This window comes from Hyperolius riggenbachi, chromosome 5 (assembly GCF_040937935.1).
Source record: "Hyperolius riggenbachi isolate aHypRig1 chromosome 5, aHypRig1.pri, whole genome shotgun sequence".
Lineage (NCBI taxonomy): Eukaryota > Metazoa > Chordata > Amphibia > Anura > Hyperoliidae > Hyperolius > Hyperolius riggenbachi.
Window position 1 is genome coordinate 252,604,963 of NC_090650.1, and position 22,835 is coordinate 252,627,797.

Below are 22,835 nucleotides of genomic sequence, written 5' to 3' on the forward strand. Positions count from 1 at the left end.
TACAACAACATGTAACGCACAATAACTTACAGCAATGAAAAATCAATAGGCTGTTCACAGTGCAGACGTTGCGTTGGTGTCTAACGCTGCACGTTAAATAAAAGTGCTGCATGCTGTGCGTTATACACGTTTTTAGCTGCGTTAGACTGTTTGCACATGCTCAGTAATGTTCAGTAATGTTTTCTTTTTCTTTTTTTAACACATGCGCCGTTTTCGTTCTATCACTGTGCGACGAAAACGGCGCACAAAACACAGGGCTAAATAACGTCCAAGCTATAGTCTTTCAGTGCGTTGCGTTAGGGGCACGTTATGCGACCTTAACGTCGCATCAAACGCAACGTCTTACTGTTTAAGAGGCCTCAATGCAGTTTTATTTTCCCATGTGTTTCAGTACAGTTCAATGTAGGCATTTTTCAAGAAAAAAAAAATACATATATCCAGGCACATCGCCTCTAGTTAGGACATTAAATAAGTTATTAAGGAAAGGGAGGTGCTGAAGGGGGTGTGGCCAGAAAATTGGCAAAAATCAGTAACCCTTCGCACACTCGCATGCAAGTGTTCAAACAAATGCATTCACAGATTCACTCATCCAGGCACCACTGTTATCTAGGTGTTCTGACTCTGGCCCTATAACATGCATAGTGCAGACATGCAAACATTCATTGCATCAAACCTATCTAGGGATTAGGAGCACACATCCTGACGTCCTCTCCTGGGACAGATAGCGCATCATAGCAATCGCACATGGGAGCTAACGTAATGTATCCATGTGCACCATGCACATACACCAGCATAAGCTGTGTGCATGCTGACAAAAAAACACAAACAGGGGAAGGAGGGAGTGCAATGAATTAAAACCCTGGCCACAGTAACAAGAAAAAAAAACATATAACCAGGCACATCACCACTAGTTAGGACATTAAATAAGTTGTTAAGGAAAGGGAGGTGCTGAAGGGGGTATGGCCAGAATGTTTGCATGTCTGCACTATACATGTTACAGGGCCAGAGTTAGAACACCTACGTTTACCTGGGTACTTCTGCACAGTGTAAGTGACTAAGCAAAAGAATGCATTCTTCTGTGAACTAACACCGGCTTTAAACTTAGCAACTTAGCTGTAGGGATAACAGTGGTGCCTGGATGAGCGAATCTATGAATGCATTTGTTTGAACATTTGCATGCGAGTGTGCGAAGGGTTACTGATTTTTGCTAGGCATTTTTCACACATAATGAACTGATGAACTGATGGTAATCTAGCAAATTTGCAAACAATAATATTGATTGAATTATTTTTTAAAGGTGGCCATACACTGGTCGATTTGCCATCAGATCGACCAACAGATAGATCCCTCTCTGATCGAATCTGATCAGAGAGGGATTGTATGGCTGCCTTTACTGCAAACAGATTGTGAATCGATTTCAGCATGACACCGATCACAATCTGTGAAGCTGCCGCTGCCCCCATACATTACCTGAACCGGCCGGCGCGAGTCCCCGCTCTCTCCGCCATCCTCTTCTCCGCGCTGGGCTCAGAGTCCGGCAGGTTTCACTGAACTTCCTGTACGGGGGAAGTTTAAACAGTAGAGCGCACTCTACATGTCACCTTAATCCCCATCAGTAAAGTACCAGGACATTTCATGGTGTTGTATGCTAGTATTAGGGATACAAACTTAAAGATCTAATGCTGGGAATACACCAGGAGGTTTCTTTTTTGCCAGATAGATGGCTTGATAGATAATTTCCGACAGGTCTGATTTTGATTGTTTTTCTGAATGATTTTTTTATAGAAGTGAATAGAAATCGTTCACAAAAAACGATTGGAAAATGGATCAATCAGAAAATCGATCGGACTGTAAATCTGTCGAAAAAACTCATTGTGTATTCCCAACATACCACTTCACAAAATATGACACAGGAGTTCGCACACCCTACAAGATTCAATGTACACACACACACCAACTTTTACAAGATCTCCCTAGTATCAATCAGTGCCCTGGATCAGTTTACAGAACAAAGTTTTGAATTAAGATGATATAATTTTTGGCTAACTGAAAAGAATGAAAGTAAACTTTCTGCTGTGCATCCTTCAGATTTCAATCCTGTTTGCAGGCTGCACAGTCAAAAGCTTACTCTTTTCCTCTTAGGTTGGCCAATAAATATCATCCGGATTTAAAACTTTTTGCTTTTACTTATGGCTAACACGGTACAACACTCTACTGCAGTTTACGGCAGAAATCTCATTGATTGGAATGCCACCTCTCCAACTTTGTAATGCTCAATGTGAGGCTCACCCCTGTGCGTAGCCTCCCTGGTGGTAAGGACAAGGTTGACTCGTTGTTAAAAAAACTTCCTGCAAACAGTATAGATGAGTTAGCTTCGTCCACACTGAAAACTGGCCCGGAACCAATTATAATGGTGTATGTGCATCACCTACTGGCAGTAGGCATATATTACAGTATTACAAAAAAATTACAGAAGCATTACAGAAAGCTTCTGTAATTTAATACCATATTGTATATTGTACAGAGAATGACACTTATTGCCACACTTGTCTGAACTCGGTCGTGACGTACTAGAACGACCACCATGGCTAAGAGTTGTGCAGCAGACCAGAGTGTGTACACAGTGGCCCAATAACGGTCCCTAAGGATCTGGCATGTCGGACCCAACAGCATTGTTCTAGGCACCTCCCCACCCACTGGAAGCCGCCAAGTCAGATGCGCTTGTCGTCCCTTCACGCTTGTCGTCCCTTCACCCCCCGTGCATCGCAACAAAGGTGTCATCAGCCAAAGGCGACAGTGCACTAACAAAACTGAACAGAAGTGTCATCAGCCTTTGCACAACATGCGTCTTATGCTAGGCGGGGGGGGGGGCAGAGAAATGCTGAGTGTGTGTAATGGAGTAGTTTCTGGTGGTGGGAGCAGCGAGAACAATGCTGTTGTGCTGTGCTCGGGCATTGCAAAAAATCTAATACCCTGGATCTTCATGCAACCGTTGTGCGTCTGATGTAGTCACGCTGGTCTGACCATAATGACCACCCCCGCCATGGCAGTCATGGTGCACCACTCAGAGTTCAGACCTATGTGTGTATGGACCTTTAGGGCTGGTTCAGGCGGATGTCTCAATCATTTCTCGACTTTTAGCGGCGATTCTTTTTCCTTCCGCAGGGGGACACAGGAGTGTGGCGCTAATGGACCCCAGAACAACCAGTCCCTGCTGCTTCTAGACAGTGGAAAAAAATAAAGATCAAAATGCTGCTTTTGCATAAACGGCAGTAAATGACGTGCAAGTGTGCGTGTGAACTGGCCCTTAGTTGTACCACACACAAAAGATGTTTTAGGTAAACACTGTACGGTATTTATTTCTGCATCTGTAGATTTATTTCTTCATCCAAATTTGAGGAAGATGTTTCTATTTGTGATTAAAAAGTTTATTTTAGAAATTTTAATTACATTTTTTGACAGGATTTTGTTTTGAAACTTTTATTATACTCAAAATGGACACTAGACCCTTGCTTGACAGATTTTAGTAAGCTGCAAGCAACATTTTCATGAAAATTAATTGAACCACTTTTTGCACAGTAATCCAAAACTGATAGAAGGGACTCTGGTTTTTTAAAAAAATTGTATTTAATTCAAAGCATTTACAGGATTGGGCATGTAATCCATTAACATATAATCATGTATGGGAGGTTTTATCAATTAAATCGATAGAGGAAATAAAAAGTTGTATTGTATTGGAAAGATAATTTTTTCCATGAATATTTAGAAATGTATTCATTTACAAAACAAGTATCATGATGGACAGTTCTGTGTTTGATGGACCACTGTAAAGAAATGTTTTATTTTAACCTCACGGTGTAGTGGGAACTAGGAAGCTGCTTCCCAGCAGGTGTAAATTGTTTCCACAAAGCCTGTAACATCCCATCACGCTGATGTCGCATACGCACAATGAAGGGTGTTAACAGGCAGATTTATGGCTACAAGTGCCAAGAAGAAAAAGTATGAACTTGCTTAGCTGGTATCTACCAGAAACATGAAGATAGAAACCAGAACATTGAAGATCGAGAAATGGAATATATTCTGAGTGAAGGTCCTGGGAACGCCAAGCAGTTATAGCAGACCATATTATTACAGGCAAAGTAAGGTGTTCTGTCACATAAATTGGGTAAATATAAACACTATTTAGTATTGCAGAATGTATTGCAGAAAGTATAAGCTATGAATGACAGTAAAATATCATACAACTAAACCTATTTAGCATAGAGAAAATTTGAATTTTGTTATAGTTTATACATACAAATGTGAACCACCACTTTCAGGAAAGGTGCCATTTAGTTTAATCTAGTTACGGGGTTGAAAGACTCTCTAGCTTTTTTTCTTTTTACCTTAACCCTCTGCCACAACGCAATAAGCTGCTGTGGTTTCAATGCAGTGCGTAATGCTAAGCTAGTTCAAGGCCGCAGCCAGGATTTGTACCACTACTTCCACAAGAAGTCATTGTGAAAAAGAGAAAACTTAAAGTAGGATTCAACACAAACACAAAAAATCCTCTAAATGCAAGGTAGCAACCACACACAAACATGTCCATGCTATGAAAAAGAACATAGTATTTTGAAGTGTACATCTTCCAATGTGGTTTACAGAGTATATACCAGTCTTGTCACTAAGGCCTCTTTTCCACTAGGATCTCACAGGTAGTAAATTCACCACCAGCTGCTCATGTCCACCAGCCGGGTGCTTGCATCTGAGCATGGCGGTTGCTCTGCTCAGATGCAAAATAAGATTTTTTTTTCCACTGCACGGTAACGCCACCAATTCACCTGCATTTTAATTATACCTGTATGGCAGTTGTGGGCCACAGACAGAACACCGAACTGCTTGACAAATGAGCAGTTCAGTGGCAAAGCCTAACTGTCCCACAAAGGGGCTTGCCATCTAATCCCTACTATAGACACGTCCATTGTAATTTAGGACCACCTTTAGGGGCAAGCCAATTAACCTATTTGTATGCTTTTGGGATATAGAAGGAAACTGGCAAACCCAGTGGAAACCCATGCAGAGATAGGGAGAACATACAAACGCCTTGCAGATAGTGCCCTAGCAGGGATTTGAACCAGGGACCAAGTGTTGCAAGGCAAGAGTGCTATCCACTATTCCCACTTAAAGCAATGTGGCTACGTGAAAACAAATTTTGAAAAGTAAATAACATTTGACTACACGACCATGTAAAAAGGGACGGTTAGAAAACAGCTCCCTCCTAACTGAACAAATACTGAAATACACAAGATGTCTTTTTCAGCTGCTCTGCCATTTGAGAGATGACAGAACATTTCTGCATAAAGTGTTCTGCAGCCTGTCTGAAACAGAATCAGTGCTGTAAGCTTCTCTGACATGTTGTGATAGATGTACATTTAAGGTCCAAAAGCTGCCACTGTACAGTAAAAACATGTGTTGTATGTTGTGATACATTAGAAGAGCAGCCAATAATAAAGTGTCACAAACTCCACATAAAGTTCCGCCAAAAAATGTATGGCAATATATTCTGCAATAAGGAAGGCTTTTAGCATAACATTTTCTCTTCACAGCAGTGCAGACAGATAAATTATCTAAATAGTGAATTCACACTTGGCTCAGCCAGGGTTGACACCAAGGACTAATGATATTATAGTAAATACAGCTCGTTCCACTAAAATGGTCTATTTATAACCTATTAATCACTTATCCATTCAGACCGCTTTTTACATTAGTAAGCAGTAATTTGGGGACCCTGGCTCTATTACTGTGAGAATGGCAGCCTACTAACTCTTCTCATTTACATCAATGGGTAAAATCTGATGGGGAGTTTGTGATTCCACCCAGGTGTGCGTGAAACACTCCCCCCCCCCCCCCCCCCGAACATATTTTCACAGGTAGTAGTTTTGTTGAAAATCAGTCAAGGTGTTTGAGTGATGGCACACACACAAATCTGATTTTATATACAGTATAAATAGATTTCTAGACAACCCCACTGGACAGCCCACCGTCAAGTAAACCCGGTGCTTGTGTATTATCCCGTCTAGCAGAACGGGCTCGGCAGTTAGACAGGCTGGAAAAGTGTGCATTGTGCTTCTTGCCCAGCTGATTCACCACAGATCAGCTGCCCCGTTCCACACAGCTTTCCTCACTGCGCGTGTTGGCTTTTCCGTCAGCGATCAGACCGCAGAACAATAGAGAGCAATAATGAAATGGCATGAAGACTTCCAGCCTGGAGGAGGGGAATTACAAGTGATTCTAGCGGCATACCAACTCTGCCGAATCACATTACAGGGAAGAGGACTTGCTGAGCACCAGCACAAGGTGATCCACCTCACACCCCCTGCTATGTACAGCGCTGTGCCCTGCAGCAATCTGCCTGCTATCATACAGCTTGTCTATAAAAGGGTCTCGCCCCTAATCACAGACCACCAGGGGAGAGCTTACCTAAGCGGGCATCAGCGGATGCTGTCTATGGAGCGGAGGTCACGGCATTCAGTGTGCTGTACAGCCCCTCTACTCACATCTTACACAGACAAGTGCTGTAACTTCGGGACAGGCTACAACACTGCGCAGTGAGGAAAGCTGAACGGAACGGAGCAGCTGATCTGTGGTGAATCAGCTGCTCAAGAAGCACAGTGCACACTTTTCCAGCCTGTCTAACTGCCGAGTCCGTTCTGCTAGACGGGATAATACACAAGTACCGTAAACCCTGTGCCAGAGGTTACACATATTTTGCATCCAATTGGACACCAAGCGAAGTTTCACCCTCCTGCTACTGCCGTAAGGTACTATGCTAGCAGCCCTGGTGATACACCTAACGGCTCCCCGAACAATACAGTCATATTGGGGTTTGCCTTTATTTACGTCCCCTCCCCCCTAACTTCACCACCAATAAGTGATGCACTTTAGTGCATCACTAGTTAGCTTGGCATTAGTAGCTATGTTTACATCTGGGCTGGTACGCTTGGGGGTATCTAGGCAACCTACCCCCTCCCTAGTGATGTCATCATGCACCGCCCATTAACTTCCCTGACGACATCACTGCCCTTCTGCCATAACACATGATTTCCATGCCCTATAGATAGATGCACACAAGGACCTTCAGGTCCTTCTGTCATAATACATGTATTCCATGCCATATACATAGGTGAGGGTGTTTGATGATACCACAGCATTATCTATGGGGATTATGAGAAGCCCTAGTAGGGGCATACTTATATACTAATGAAGGGGTGCATTATGTATGGACACATCAGAGGGGTGGAACCCTATGGTTTTTGAAAGGGAATGTACGCAGCATATAAGGTTGGTTTTTCAAGCGGCACACAGCTCTAACAGGAGCTGATATGCTAGTGGTTTTTTGATTTGTTGGGTGTAGGTTTTCTTTCTTTTTTACTATTTATCACAGTATATATTACTTCTGATGAAGCACAGGTAAAACATGTAAATGAAAGAAAGAAATGTGTGTATGAAGGAGTGTTCACCACCTCACTGTACTACCAGTCATTTGTGAGTGTAGGGTCAGTACTGTTTGGTGGGCAGGTGTACACCATTTAGGTTTGGCTTACCGAAAAAACTTAAAAACTAAAAAAAAAACTAAATTACAGAGTCCTGCGCAGAGCAGAGCTGAACCCCCTCCTCTGACAGAAAAATATCATGGTGTTTTATTTTCTAACAAGGCGTAACAAATCTTGGGACAGTAAGAATTAAAAAAAAAAAAAACAAGATGAGAGATATATAGCTGCCATATTTTTTTTTAACCTGCCTGGCGTTCTGATTCCCGCGGCCCTGGGAACGTTTTTTGCAATTTTTTAAAAAAATGTATCGCGTAGCTAGCCTAGCGCTAGCTACATGAATACCCCCTCCCTGCGGCGTCCCTCCCACCCCTCCGATTGCCACCGGCGCAATGGCCCGTCCGGAAATCCCGTTCTGAACGGGATTTCCAGGAGGGCTTCCCCCGTCGCCATGGTGACGACCGTCGTGACAGTCCCGATCCACCCCTCAGCGCTGCCTGGCACTGATTGGCCAGGCAGCGCACGGGGTCTGGGGGGGGAGGGAGGCTGCATCGCGGCGAGTAGCGGCGGATCTGCGGCGGGCGGCGGCGATCAGGCACAACACGCAGCAAGCAAAGTGCTTGCTGCGTGTTTGAAAAAAAAATATTCAAAACGGCCCAGCGGGCCTGATCGGCGACCTCCGGCGTTTCTGGACGAGCCTAGCTCGTCCAGAACGCCAGGGAGGTTAAACAATACCAGTTGCCTGCCAGTCCTGCAGGTCTTTCTGATCAGTAGTGTCTGAATCACAAATCTGAAACAAGCATGCAACTAATCTTGTCAGAAACATCTGATCTGCATGCTTTTTCTGGGTCTATGGCTAAAAGTATGAGAGGCAGAGGATCAGCACGCCAGCCAGGCAATGTGCATTGTTTAAAAGGAAGTAAACAGGTCAGCCTTCATATGTCTCTCACCTCTGGTTCCCTTTACATGCCAGCCCCTTCCCACTTTCTCGCCCAATGCACACAAATAGGAGGGATGATCTGGGCTGAGCTGATGTTACAGTATAATGTACTCTGCCATCATCTGTTCTTCTGAAAAATGTCAGCTACTGAAAATGAGTCTTTTTTTAGCCTTATTTCTGGAACTACACAGATGGGTACTATATTTCATTTAAATGTTACTTTTCCTAACTTTGCAAGGCTTAATAGTTTATATAGTTGATTTTAAGCATAGAGGTCCACTTTTACTTTGTTCCACTAGTTCTGATTTATGTATTTTAAAGTGCATCTAAAGTATGTTGGACGCTTAACTAATGTGCACTACTTATATTATCTTTAATAAAGAGGTTTTGAAAACAAAAGTGCATCTAAAGTCAAAAATTAAAATTCAGTGGTTGGATCTTATGTAAATATAACTTCATTTGGACTCAATATAGCCATTTATTGAGCGGATATATTAATATATGGCTTATATGTCAACAGACTTACTTTAGATCCTGTTGAGGAGATTGATCCTATCAATTTTCCATAAGGACTACAATAATTTAGACATGCCCCATAAATATAGATTATTAATATTTATCAGGTGGGCAGCAAAAGAACTCAATTGTGTAAAAATAAATAAATTACATAACAGCTAGGAGCTCCCCAAAATAAGGTTTAGCTTAAAATGTTCCTTTACAGCCTATCTAGTTTTCCTGAACTAAACAGTTATTAAAAGGCTTTACCACTATCTTCCTCTGAATTTTAAGAGGGGTGTTGCCCTCCTTCCCAAGCTCAGCCTCCGATTAATCTTGTTCCTCTCTGTCATCTGAGTGTATACCGTACTTTCCTTGTTGAAAGAGGAAGATCTGGGATACAAGTGACACATAAGAAGCAGGAGACACACTTCTTGCTAACTGCTGTTAACAAGTCAAATATAGTACACATTTCATATTTCACTGAATTTGCTAAATCTTTCATTCGTGTCATTTTATCTGAACCAAATATGGTGTCGATATATATTTGGCAGATAAGCTTTAGACATGAATTTAAAAAAAATTGCACTGTAGTTTGTTAATCTTTCTTTTATTTTCTCAGTTGGGACATGAGCTGCATTGTCCACTTTAATATGGAGTATGCAGGTGACCAGAAACAAAGGTATCGTATTTTTCGGACTAGAAGACGCACCTAGGTTTAGAAGACAAAACAAGGGGGGGGGGAAAAAAAAAAAAAAAAAAAAAAAAAATTATATATATATATATATATATATATATATATATATATATATATATATATATATATATATATATATATATATATATATATATATATATATATATACTAAACCTGGTGCATCCACGGTGAAGGGGCATCTTGTGGATTATGCCCACTTTGTACCTCATGCCCCCTTGTACCTCTTGTGTCTCCCTGTGTCGTGCTCTTTCCCCCTTGTGTCCCCCATGTGTCTGCCTCTGTCCTCCTTGTGTCCTCTATGCCCCTCTGTGCCCCCGTGTCCTCGCCGAGAGTCCCTGACATTTCGGCGGGTTGGAGGTTTCGTAATGGCAAGCATTTACAAGTCAAGAACCACCTTCATTTGAACTGTAAGACGCAATGACTTTTTCCCCCACTTTTGAAGGAGAAAAAGTAAGTCTTCTAGTCCAAAGAATACAGTACTCTAAAAAGCCCTCCAACTTAGTGCTCCAAACAAAACAAAACAAAAAAGGGACCACAAAGAAAGAGTAACACCATAGCATCCAGCGCTGTGTAATACAATGGCGCTTTATAAATACAATACATAAATAAAATGATGTACAGTAAGTTTAAAGTTTAAATACGTAAATACAGTAAAGTTTAAATACGTTTATGGATTGGGGCCTGGGGGGTTGCAATGTTCGGCCAGAGTTCAGAGGCTACCATGCCAGCCTGGTCCACAATAACCCTCTGATTATACTGCACTGTGTTCCAGGCTACCCCAAAATGCCAATGTCTAAACGAGCACATCTCTGACCGCATTCCAGAAAAGCCCACACCCCTGTGCTGTACTGTGTAATGTTTAGGTTACTGACACATCCACACCATAACAACATGCTTAATATTCTCCTCCATCTATTCCTCTTAGAGAGAAAAGGCCTTGCAGCGCTTTCATCCAAAAATGTGAAACATAAAACCAACTTAAGCCATGCCCTCTGTTTTGATAGAATGAAAGAGATCCTTGATGATACTCTTAAAATTTGAAAAGCTTTTGACGCCCTACTTCCTTCAACTATTCACACTGGTTACCTCAATATCTCACTGAAGTATAGTGACCTTTACGCATCCTGTACCTCTTAACACTAAACAAAGACAGACCGGCTACGTCCTTCTCTATCTTTCCTACTTCTTTCCTCTTACCTCTCCTTTTCCTTTCTCTCTCTTGTTTGTATTTGATGTCTTCTCCCCCTCCTCTTTCCCTTCCCTCCAGCCCCACCCCCTTCCCTTCTCCCGCCCTTATCACCCTGACCCTCAGGTGCAAGCAGTCCTGATCGGTTGATCCATCGATACTGCGTGATGGATCGTTGTAATATTGTTGACTTTATCTTACAACTGGACCATGTAGGATGTTGGTATATGTTGCCTCGTTGCTACCAACATCCGCTCAATATTTATGTGTTTTCCTCTAGTACCACCTTGGGTCGCCACCAGTATTGTACCTACCGCTCCATGTTATTTTTCCTGTAATAGGTTGTATTACCAATATGTTATTGGCTGTTAATTTTCTTTTGAAAGTAATAAAAATTATTTTGTGGAAACAAAAATGTGAAACATAAGGTATTTTCCTTGCAGTAGAGATTTGTTTAGTCACTGAATGTGTGATTATTGTTTTTTTAATCTATGGTACAAAGGTTTTGGTTCTGTCATTTCCAACAGCATTTTCATTCAGGTAGATTGTGGTGAATACCCCTACACCCCACTCAGCCTCCAGACAGTGCTCGGCCGGGTCAGCAAGCCCAAAACGAACAAGGAAGGAAGGTCCGCACTTGTCCGGATAAAAAGCTGTTTTTATTTAGGACGTATCTATAGAAAATACAAAAAAGTCACTCAGCTGACATGTTTCGAACACTTAATTATAGCTCATAGCATTTTTATTCATGTCTTTCAGGTGCTCTACAGACAACGGTTATGGAAACTATGCAAACATTTCCCCAACAGTACATGTTTTCTACTGACTTCACATAAGTCCAGTTAGAGTTTCGTTTAGGTTATTTGCTGTCTTGTGTGGCACAACAGGAAAACTTGGTAGGACTAAAGGACCGGTAAACACTATACTACTGAGTAACAGAATCATGTGTTCATAGTCTACTAACATATTGGTAAAATATTAGTGTCACTAAAAGAATACATGCACTGACATTTTACAAAGTTCTGTTTAGGCACTCTGTATCAGAGCTTGGTCTTGGCTTGTGTATAAGGGCCATTATTAGTCAAACTTAAAAAATAGGTTTAATGTCCCTGTTTAGAAGACCAGACATTGGGAATTCCTTGCATGATAGACCGTCATTACTACAGGGTACTCACAAACAGAAATGTGCACACCTCTGCAAAGATCCTAAATAGATAAAGGCAGGTCAATGGGGGTGTGGGTAGGGCAGTCAAATCAAGCAAATATCAGTATTAAACCCTTTGCAGTCACAAATGAGATGCAATTAGGCAAGCAGGAAACATACAGATTTAAAGTAAACCTATGTGGAAAAAAAGTGGCGGGTAGTTAGCTTGGGAGGGGGAAGACTCATTAGAATTCCAATGAGGCTTCCACCGTCTCCCTATACCAGCCCGATCCAGTGCTGGTAGCCTGACATCAGAGAGACAATATTTACCTTTGTCTGCAGACGCTGTAGTGGCTCTCCGCTCGGGCTCCGACGGAAATAGGTCGGATCAGGTTTACTATAATGTGCAGGCACGAGCGGATTCAATCGAGCTTGGCCATTTCTGCCAGAGCCCGACAGGAAGCTGATACTGCATCTGCGCATCTGTGCGTGTTGCTCAGTTAGAGGCGGAAGTCGCAGAGCTAAATAAGCATCTCGCAACACTGAGACGCATACACAACATGGAGAAGAGCTTGGATCTCACGATCCAGACACTGGATGGAACCGTTGAAGATGAGGAGGGTGGAGTACAGCCGGACCAAGAAGCAGAGGCAGCCGCTAGTTGGGTCACAGTTAGAAGGGGTAGGGAAAAAAGTGACAGGGAGGCTAGTCCCGAGTTGTCCCTCACTAATAAGTATGCTTGTTTGCGTAATATTGGGGAGGATGATTCAGGAGTAGCAATGTTGCAGCAGGATGTGCTCCTTAGCAACCAAGGGGCAGACTGCTGTAACGAGAAAGGGAATAGGAGTGCAGCTAAGGCTAGACAGGTACTGGTGGTAGGGGATTCAATTATTAGGCGCACAGATAGGGTAATCTGTCGAAGAAACCGTGAATGCCGTACAGTCTGTTGCCTCCCGGCTGCTCGGGTTCGGCATGTAGCGGAAAGAATTGACAGATTACTGGGTGGGGCTGGGGAAGACCCGGCTGTCATGGTACACATTGGCACCAATGACAAAGTTAGTGGGAGATGGAAGGTCCTCAAAAATGATTTTCAGGTACTTGGAGATAAACTTAAAGCAAGGACCTCCAAGGTGGTGTTTTCTGAAATACTGCCAGTGCCACGTGCTACATCTGAGAGACAGAGGAAGCTTAGGGAGTTAAATAAGTGGCTGAGAAATTGGTGTAGGAAGGAAGGGTTTGGGTTCCTGGAGAACTGGGCAGACTTTGCAGTCGGCTACAGGTTCTACAGCAGGGATGGGCTGGACCTTAATGGGGAGGGTGCAGCTGCATTTGGGGAGAAGATGGCTAAATGGTTGGAGGAGATTTTAAACTAGGATCTGGGGGGAGGCGGGAGGATAAAGTATCAATACGTAGACAAGATGAGGTAAAAAGACAGTGGGAACCTATCATTATGGAGGGTGGAGAGGGGGGGGTGGGGACAGTGTAAAGATTATGGAGGTTGGTAAAAATTCAAGTAGCCCATTTCATGTAAACAAAATTGGTAAATGTGGTGGTAAAAATATAAAGTGCATGGTAACCAATGCTCGGAGCCTTGCAAATAAAATAGACGAACTAGAGTTCATTCTGAATGACAAAGGCTATGACATTGTGGGAATAACCGAGACATGGATGGATGAAAGCCATGACTGGATAGCTAATTTAAAAGGATACAATGTGTTTAGGAGGGATAGAACAGGGAAAAAAGGTGAAGGGGTTTGTCTCTTTGTTAAGAATTCTCTTACAGCTGTCCTCAACGATGAGATGGAGGAAGATTGCGAAGATGTGGAGTCCGTTTGGGTAAATATTCATGGTGGAAATAAAAGTTGCCAATTGCTTATTGGGGTATGCTACAGGCCACCTCTTATTAATGAAGCTGCAGAACTGGGATTACTACAGCAGATTGAAAAAGCTGCAAGTAAAAATGAGGTCATAATTATGGGCGACTTCAACTTTCCAGACATTGACTGGAGTATTGAGGCTACCCATTCTGGTAAAAGCAGCAGATTTCTGGCAGCACTACAGGACAATTACTTGACTCAAATGGTAACTGAACCAACTAGGGGGAATGCGTTACTGGATCTGATCATTTCTAATAGACCAGATAATGTATCAAATGTGCAGGTTCAAGAACACTTGGGAAATAGTGATCACAACATGATGACGTTTGATCTGGTGACTGATAGGCCACGGGGCAGCGGGACCACTAAAACTATGAATTTTAGAAAAGCAAAGTTCAATCAAATTAGACAGGCACTAAGTTTGGTGAACTGGGATAATGTACTACAAGGGGAAGACACTGAAGGGAAATGGCAAGCTTTTAAACTTATACTCAATCAATATTGTAGTATGTATATCCCATATGGAAACAAAATATCTAGGAATAAAAAAGGCCTCTATGGATGAATAGAAAGGTTAAAGATAAAATGAAGAGTAAAAAGAATGCCTATAAGCTCTTAAAACAGGAGGGGACCGAGGCTGCACTAAGCAATTATAAGGAGTGCAATAAAAATTGTAAAAAAGAAATTAGGCAGGCAAAGATTGAAGCTGAAAAAAAATCGCTAAGGATATCAAATCTAACCCAAAAAAGTTTTACAAGTACATTAACTCTAAAAAAAGAAAGGTTGACTGTATAGGACTCCTGAAGGATGAGGGTGGGAACTCAATGGTGGACGACCAAGGTAAGGCAGAGTTATTAAATGCTTTCTTTGCTTCTGTCTTCACAAAAGAAACAGCACTGTTGCAAACTACAGAGGCGGAAGAGTCTCAATCTTCTAACTGTAATATTAAATACTTAATGCAGGAAGAAGTGAAGGCAAGACTAAATAAATTAAAAATAGACAAGGCACCTGGCCCGGATGGCATGCATCCTCGGGTCCTAAGGGAATTAAGTTCAGTTATAGATAAACCCCTTTATCTTATCTTTTGTGACTCTCTTGCAACTGGCAGAGTCCCAGTGGATTGGCGTACAGCCCACGTTTTCCCATTATTTAAGAAGGGCAAAAAATCAGATCCAGGAAATTATAGACCTGTAAGCTTAACATCAGTTGTATGCAAACTATTTGAGGGGTTACTAAGAGATACTATACATGACTTCATAGTAGAAAATAATCTTATTTCTCAGCATCAACATGGGTTTACTAAAGACAGGTCCTGTTTGACTAACATGCTCAGCTTTTATGAGGTAGTGAATGCTAATATGGATATTGGGAATGCTGTAGATGTGATATACTTGGACTTTGCAAAGGCCTTCGACACTGTTCCCCACAAAAGTCTGGTGCAAAAGTTGAGGATGCAAGGACTGGGGAAGAGTCTGTGTTCATGGATAGGCAACTGGCTAATGGACAGAAAACAAAGAGTTGTGGTCAATGGATCGTACTCAAAATGGGAGACTGTTAGCAGTGGGGTCCCACAGGGGTCTGTTCTGGGTCCAGTGCTCTTCAATTTATTTATTAATGACCTAGTAGATGCAGTAGTGAGCAATGTTGCTATTTTTGCAGATGATACAAAATTGTGCAGAATCATCAACTCTCAGGAAGATAGTGTCATATTGCAACAGGATCTGGATAGGATGGCTATATGGGCACATACATGGCAGATGAAATTCAATGTTGACAAATGTAAAGTCATGCATTTTGGATGTACTAATGGTCTGGCACCATACAAAATAAATGGGATACAGTTGGGGACTTCAAACTTGGAGAAGGACTTAGGAGTACTCATTGACAACAAGTTAAATAATCGTACTCAATGCCAAGCCGCTGTAGCTAAAGCTAACAAAATTTTGGGATGCATTAACCACCCTGGCGTTCTATTAAGATCGCCAGGGCGGCTGCATGAGGGTTTTTGGCTGCATGAAAGCCCACTAGATGGCGCTCTGGAGGCGTTCTTCTGATCGCCTCCGGCGGCCAAAAGTAACACGGAAGGCCGCAATGAGCAGCCTTCCGTGTTTGGCTTCTCCTGTCGCCATGGCGACGAGCGGAGTGACGTCATGGACGTCAGCCGACGTCCTGACGTCAGCCGCCTCCGATCCAGCCCTTAGCGCTGGCCGGAACTATTTGTTCCGGCTGCGCAGGGCTCAGGCGGTTGGGGGGACCCTCTTTCCCCGCTGCTCGCGGCGGATCGCCGCAGAGCGGCGGCGATCGGGCAGCACACGCGGCTGGCAAAGTGCCGGCTGCGTGTGCTGCTTTTTATTTCATCAAAATCGGCCCAGCAGGGCCTGAGCGGCACCCTCTGGCGGTAATGGACGAGCTGAGCTCGTCCATACCGCTAAGGTGGTTAAAGAGGGAAATAAAAACTCGAGATGCTAGCATAATATTGCCCCTGTTTAACTCTCTAGTAAGGCCACATCTGGAATATGGAATTCAGTTCTGGGCACCACATTACAAAAAAGATATTGCAGTTTTAGAGCAGGTGCAGAGACGAGCAACAAAATTGATATGCGGGATGGAAGGTCTCACTTATCAAGAAAGGTTAGATAAACTGGGTTTATTTAGTCTAGAGAAAAGACGCCTTAGAGGGGATCTAATTAACATGTATAAATACATCAGAGGGCAATATAATAGCTTGGCGGATGAGCTTTTTGTCCCTAGGCCTTCTCTAAGGACTAGAGGACATGATCTGCGCATGGAGGAAAAACGTTTTAGCCATTTATTTAGGAAAGGGTTCTTTACAGTAAGAGTGATTAAGATGTGGAATGCATTGCCACAGGAAGTCGTTATGGCAAACTCTATACCTGCATTTAAAGGGGGCTTAGATGCTTTCCTTGCGTTGAAAGACATCCATGGCTACAATTACTAGGTAATGCCTAATGATGTTGATCCAGGGATTTTATCTGATTGCCATCTGGAGTCGGGAAGGAATTTTTCCCTTTAGGGGCTAATTGGACCATGCCTTGTAAGGGTTTTTTCGCCTTCCTCTGGATCAACAGTGATATGTGAGGGAGCAGGCTGGAGTTGTACTTTGTACTGGTTGAACTCGATGGACGTATGTCTTTTTTCAACCAAAATAACTATGTAACTATGTAAGGCTCCCATTAAGCGGCAACAAGGGAAAATTGGGTGGAGCTAGCACTGGATCCCCTCTGGTGAAGAGGATGAGGAAAGCCTCTTTAGGATCCCGAGGCTTCCCCCTCCTGAGGCAAGTACCCTCTAGGGTACACTTTAAGTAACTGCAATGTCCAACATATATTGAGGTTTTTATTTAAAATCTGTTTGCCAGGTTGGCCGTGAGAATCATGAATCTAAATTGTAATGATATACATCCCTAACGTGGAGACCTATGGTAACAAACTTCCGGATCAGTGGTAATCCAATATTTTTATGTTAAACTCCCTACATATGTGTATGACAGTATTGTTGTATTTTAACAATTAGATGTTAATTGTGTGCTGCTTTACATATAGATATTAATACAATTAGGTCTTCTATACTGCCCTTATTCTGTATCACCCTCCACAGGTCTTAGTTATAATTTCCTTATTGAAGAAGCAGTTCACATTTATAAAATAACAGATCATGACCGGAAGTGTTGAAACCCAAGGTCCGTTAAGGCAAAGCTATGTTATGTAATTTAATAAACCCACTTCGCGGTAAAGTGTCCTTGGAAATGCTTTTGAAATACTAGCAAGTGTGCAAGAGGCAAACATAATATTTTAAGCTTCTTGTGTTGATCAGAAGAAAAACTTATGTGGGTGAGAATGTAACCCAGAAATCCCTTTCACTGCAGCAGTACATCCATACACACACACCCACACAGGATTTGTTTCAGACTTTTGCAGCTAAAGTACCTACACAGATGAAAAAGTAGAAAAACTGTGAATAAAAAAAAAAAAAAAAAACAAGCCAACACTCGTATAACACCTTTCTTCTGCCAGGCTGCAAGCCTGAGGCTTAGCAATAGAGCAGCGCTGTTGCTCCAGCCCATCGACAGGTGGCCGGATTCCTCTCTTTCCCCCTCCCTCCCTGCAGAGTCTGTAACGGGGTGATTAGTGGGGGTTAAAACTCACCTATTCGCCGCTTCCTGCACTGCGTCTTCATGGCAACAGGGCATTACATGTCACGCTGTTAGGACATGGCAGCATATTACACGCCGGCTGCCAGCGTGGGATATGCTGGGTGTCATGTGACGCATGTCACGTGAATCCCTGTAGCCATGGAGTGACACAGGAAGAGGCAAATGGGTGAGTTTTAACCCCAGCTCCCAATTCTGCAGCGAGGGAGGGGGAAAGGGGAGGCCAGGAATGGGGCCCGTGGTCCACAGAATGCAGCCCGGCCTGCAACAGAGAGCACAGAGGTTGCGACTGCAACAGAAGTCAGGGTCAGCTGTTGCCACCCTCTTGAACCTTCCTCAGATATGCACCTAAGGAAGGTCCAAGAGGACGTGCTTTCTGTCACTTTTACAGTTAATACTGCAAGTAGCCCGTGGTGTGCCACCTCATTTTTTACTATGGTGTTTGACACCTCTGGAAACTCTTCCATTCACTACATTAGTTCTTTATTGGGTGCTGTACTTGTAATAATCACCTCTATATGTGTTTTGAGGAGTAGAAAACATTAACATACCATTCCTTTCCCACTTCTTACACCTCTCGCAGTGTGGTTTCCCTTGAAGAGCTGAGTTTGGTTGTCTTTATCAAGTGATTATTACACATACAGTTATGGGAGAACAGTGTAAAATTTGCACTGAGTCCCATGGCTCTGCAGCTATGCCACTGCAGAAAGCCCTTGAGAGCTCAGCAGACCAACCAGGAGCTTAAGGGAGTCTTTCCCAAGGACTACTCTCTAAGTACTGGATCCAGCCAGGTCCGGTGGGGTTGGGAATGCTCAGTTGCTGTCCGCACGAGCAGATATCCTACCCCTTATTTTCTAATATATATATATATATATATATATATATATATATATATATATATATATATATATATATATATATATATACAGCATCCTCTATTGTGATATTAGATGGGTTTCCCAACTCCGCCTCCCCTCCACTCAATTTTAAAACATGTTTTAAGTGTCCCGTGTAGTTATAATAAAGGACTTTTTGATCATTACACATTGTGGTGTGACTGTTGGGTTTCTGTTTTAATTTTTGGAATAGTCATACATTTAGATATATTTATACACCTTTAAACTTCTTTATTTGTTAAAAATATTTAATACCCAATCTTTTGCAATGTTACTTTTGTTGCTACTGGTCAGATTTTTATAAATGCGCTTAGGTAATAACTCATCAGGGAATAACTCAGTTTTCAGTCCAGAGTGCCTGTGCTTCTGCCTGCTAGCTTTTCCGTGGTACATCCAAAATATTCATAGGTAATATGTATTTAAACACTGATTTATAATTTAAAGAGAACCTGTACTGAGTAAAATTATTTAAAATAAACACATAAGGTAACTTCAAATGAACATTACATAGTTACCTTGCCATCAGTTCCTCTCAGAAGCTCACCATTTGCTTCTGACAATGATCCCTTCCAGTTCTGACAGCATTTTGTCAGAACTGAAATATATCAGTTGCTGTCAGTTATATATCAGTTGCTGTCAGTTACAGCTGAGAGGAGAACTTGTGTCCATGTTTCCCTATGGCTCAAGTGGACGATGTTACAGTTTAACAGTGTGCTGACCAGGAAGCTGTTATGGGGTAATAGCCATTTTCAAAATGGAGGACGGAGAATTCCCTTTATCACAGTGGACAAACAACACAGCAGAGGAGAAAGAGATTGAGTAGTAGACTACACAGGAGGTAAGTATGACTTGTGTATGTTTATTTTGACTTTTAATTTTCAGTTCAGGTTTTCTTAAAAAAAAAAAAAAAAAAAGTTTTAGTACTCAAAAAGTATTGTAAACTGTAGATTATCTTTAAGTATCTCAATGCAGAGCAAAAAATTATTTAATAATCTTGACAAATTCAAAGCACTACAAGCAACTCTAATAACTAAAGAATCAAAATAATGTCCAGACCTTTTTACTCCGTGTCATGCAGCAGAAAAGTCATTGACATGAACTGTTAATAGCTCAAAAACATTTCCCATCATGTATAAGCTGAAACACAGATGTGGCTATTCAGGATAAAGGCATGGCCAGCTCTTCTTACTTTTCAAGCTTCTGACATTCATTTAGTAACACCAGAACATGCTTAATCTCTAACACAGCCTTATTAAGAAAAGTTGCTTTTGCTTACCAGCTCGGTCATAGAGAATATGGGAGCGCTGCAAGCCTTCCTTTATGTGCTCCTCCTTTATAACCATCCTACGCTGCTCTGGGTTCTCGCCTGCTGCAAGTATTCCTTGAATTGACATTTGCAGGCCATTTAGTCCAGTTCTAGCATCGCCATCACAGAGATGTGCTAAAGTTGTTAGAGCTTTCATCTCTATAAACATTGAGGGTCTGAAAGAAAACAAAAACAGAAGAGTGATAATTACTAAACCATACTCCTTAACTTCAAGATCTGCAGTTAGGTGTAAAAATAAAATAATATTGGCCTTCCCACTCAGCTCACTAAGGATAAGTCTATGTGTTGCATACGCATTCTTGTAACTTTTTTGATTATAAACGGTTAGAAGAGATATTTAAACTATACTGACACATTTATCATATGATGCTTTATGTCTCATACATTTCACGTCTTGTTTGGAGTGTTTGGTTGCATATGGTTTAGTGTACATAATATGTGCAATATATGTGTATTGTTAAAAAAAAAAAAAAATAATACTAACACACACTCACTCTAGCCTTGCTCAGTAATTAATTTATTTAAAAACACCCCAAATAATTATTTAATTCATTCATGGGCACATCTTTTAACTGGGCATGCATGATTCACAATGTGCACATGCTCAGATCATGCACAGCCATGGGTGCTTCCTGGAGAATATTGGACTAATGAGCAAGTCGAATATTGAAGTGTTCTTAGTACGGCGATTGGTAGGGTCTCTGAAGACAACAAGCAGCTTGCAGACTTTACCACATTTAAATTTAAAGTGGACCTTAAGGGTAAACCAACATAGATTTGGCAATTGAACAGGTAACCCATTCGCTGGGAAATGGTTATTATACTTAAACCCGTCATAGTGATTTTTGTTCGAAGCCTCATGGAAGGAGTCCGAAGGCTCTGTAGTCACCCCCACCTGTGTTACTACTTTAATATTGTATTTGAGATGTTATTTGCATCTGCTAGTTGTTTTTATAATTTGCACTAAATTCAAAGACTTCCCTTACATTTTTCAATGAAACATATGAAAGGAAAAGAATGATATATATTACTGAAACATCTATTCATTCACTGAAAGCATTAATCATTTGTATAATTTCTGTTTTCCCTGACTGACTTGGAATACATCAGCAATTTGTACATAATAAATGCACACACAAAAAAAAGAAACCATCCACAAACTATAAAGATGTAATTGTCTGTAGCATTTCCATCTTTTCTAACTAAGTATAAGGCAAGACAACTCTGATGGGCAGGTTCAATGATGAACTGTAATCTTTCAATAGATGTGTCTGGTTTTTTTCCTAAACACCATTAACAAGTGACACGTGACACAAAAGGAATCCCAGATTTCAAGTGCTTAATCTAGAGTGACTGCTAGTACCAGGTGGCAGGGTCTGCTATCATGTACATACTATCCCAATATTGGGAAATGGCAATAGCTTAGGAAAGGATATGTGATGCAGAAATGTTCTCTCTTAACCACAACACAGGGAATAGCAAGGGAATGAAAAGTGTCTAGCATGCGTCATTCCATTGACAGAATGCAATGAAATCCTATCCCAAAAATGGTTATAGTCAAATATGGGTAAAAGATTTTATCGATACTCTTACATATCCTGTTGTGGCAAATCTAACACACTCCAGGAATATATGTACTAGCTGTCACTGATCTTAGGAGAAAAGTAAAGGTTTCTCATTTTTATTTCATGTTATACACTAGAATCCCTTCTATATTAAACTCCAAGGGACCAGGCAAAGTAGTTTACTATTTCAGAAATTGTCCTATTCAAGCACATAAAGCATACGATAGTACTGTACTTTAATCTAGTCATTAATTAGAAGTCATTTTTTAATTTCAATGCTTCAGCAAGTGAGCACAGACAGTGCCTAAGCTAGATCAAAATGCACAGTGCGCAATATGCAGTCATTTGTGTGCAATAATCATGCAACAGCTTGCACAGGAAGCACAGGTTTCACCAGTTAATGCAGGTACATTGCTTATAGTCTGCTCCTCTTTCCACATTTCTGTGCAGTCAGCAGCATTGCACAAGCAAATAAATGATAGGCAATTCCCTCTGTAATCAGGCAGTAGCTTACAAAGGAAGCATAGGTCTCACCAGCTGATGCTTTTGAGGTCACAAAGGCCTTAAGTGATGTGCAGATAGCAAGCAAGCAACAAGTGGCTACCAGCCCACCCACTGACCACGGCTCATGGGTCCCCGACTGACATATGATACATGAGCTCACCCACTTTCCACTATAGCTGGATACAGAATACAGCAGGGGCAAAAAAAAAAAAAAAAAACACAGGTTTACTATAAAAGAAGTTCAATTATATCCAAGTTTACTATACCAGGCATTACTTATAATACTTATACTTGTGCTTGGGACCTGGTAATTTAGTCTACTACACCCAAAGTTTTACTATATCAGAGTTTACTATAACGAGATTAAACTGTATTAGAAGTGGAAGCGAGATTATGCAGATATAGTCCTGATCGATCTATGTCAACCTGTACAGTCAAAATCTACTGTACATCTTCATGAATTCTTATGTTTTACCAAAGCTG

At 41.7% G+C, this 22,835-nt stretch overlaps 1 protein-coding gene across 2 annotated transcripts in view; it reads right to left on the reverse strand.

Annotated features, from left to right (window-relative positions):
- WRNIP1 (WRN helicase interacting protein 1) overlaps positions 1 to 22,835 on the reverse strand; it is a 164,876-nt gene that overhangs the window by 65,597 nt on the left and 76,444 nt on the right. For both annotated transcript variants that reach the window (XM_068236808.1, XM_068236809.1), the window contains exon 4: positions 20,233 to 20,438. In XM_068236808.1, coding sequence (XP_068092909.1) covers positions 20,233 to 20,438 — 206 coding nt within the window. The remainder of the gene's footprint in view (positions 1 to 20,232; positions 20,439 to 22,835) is intronic.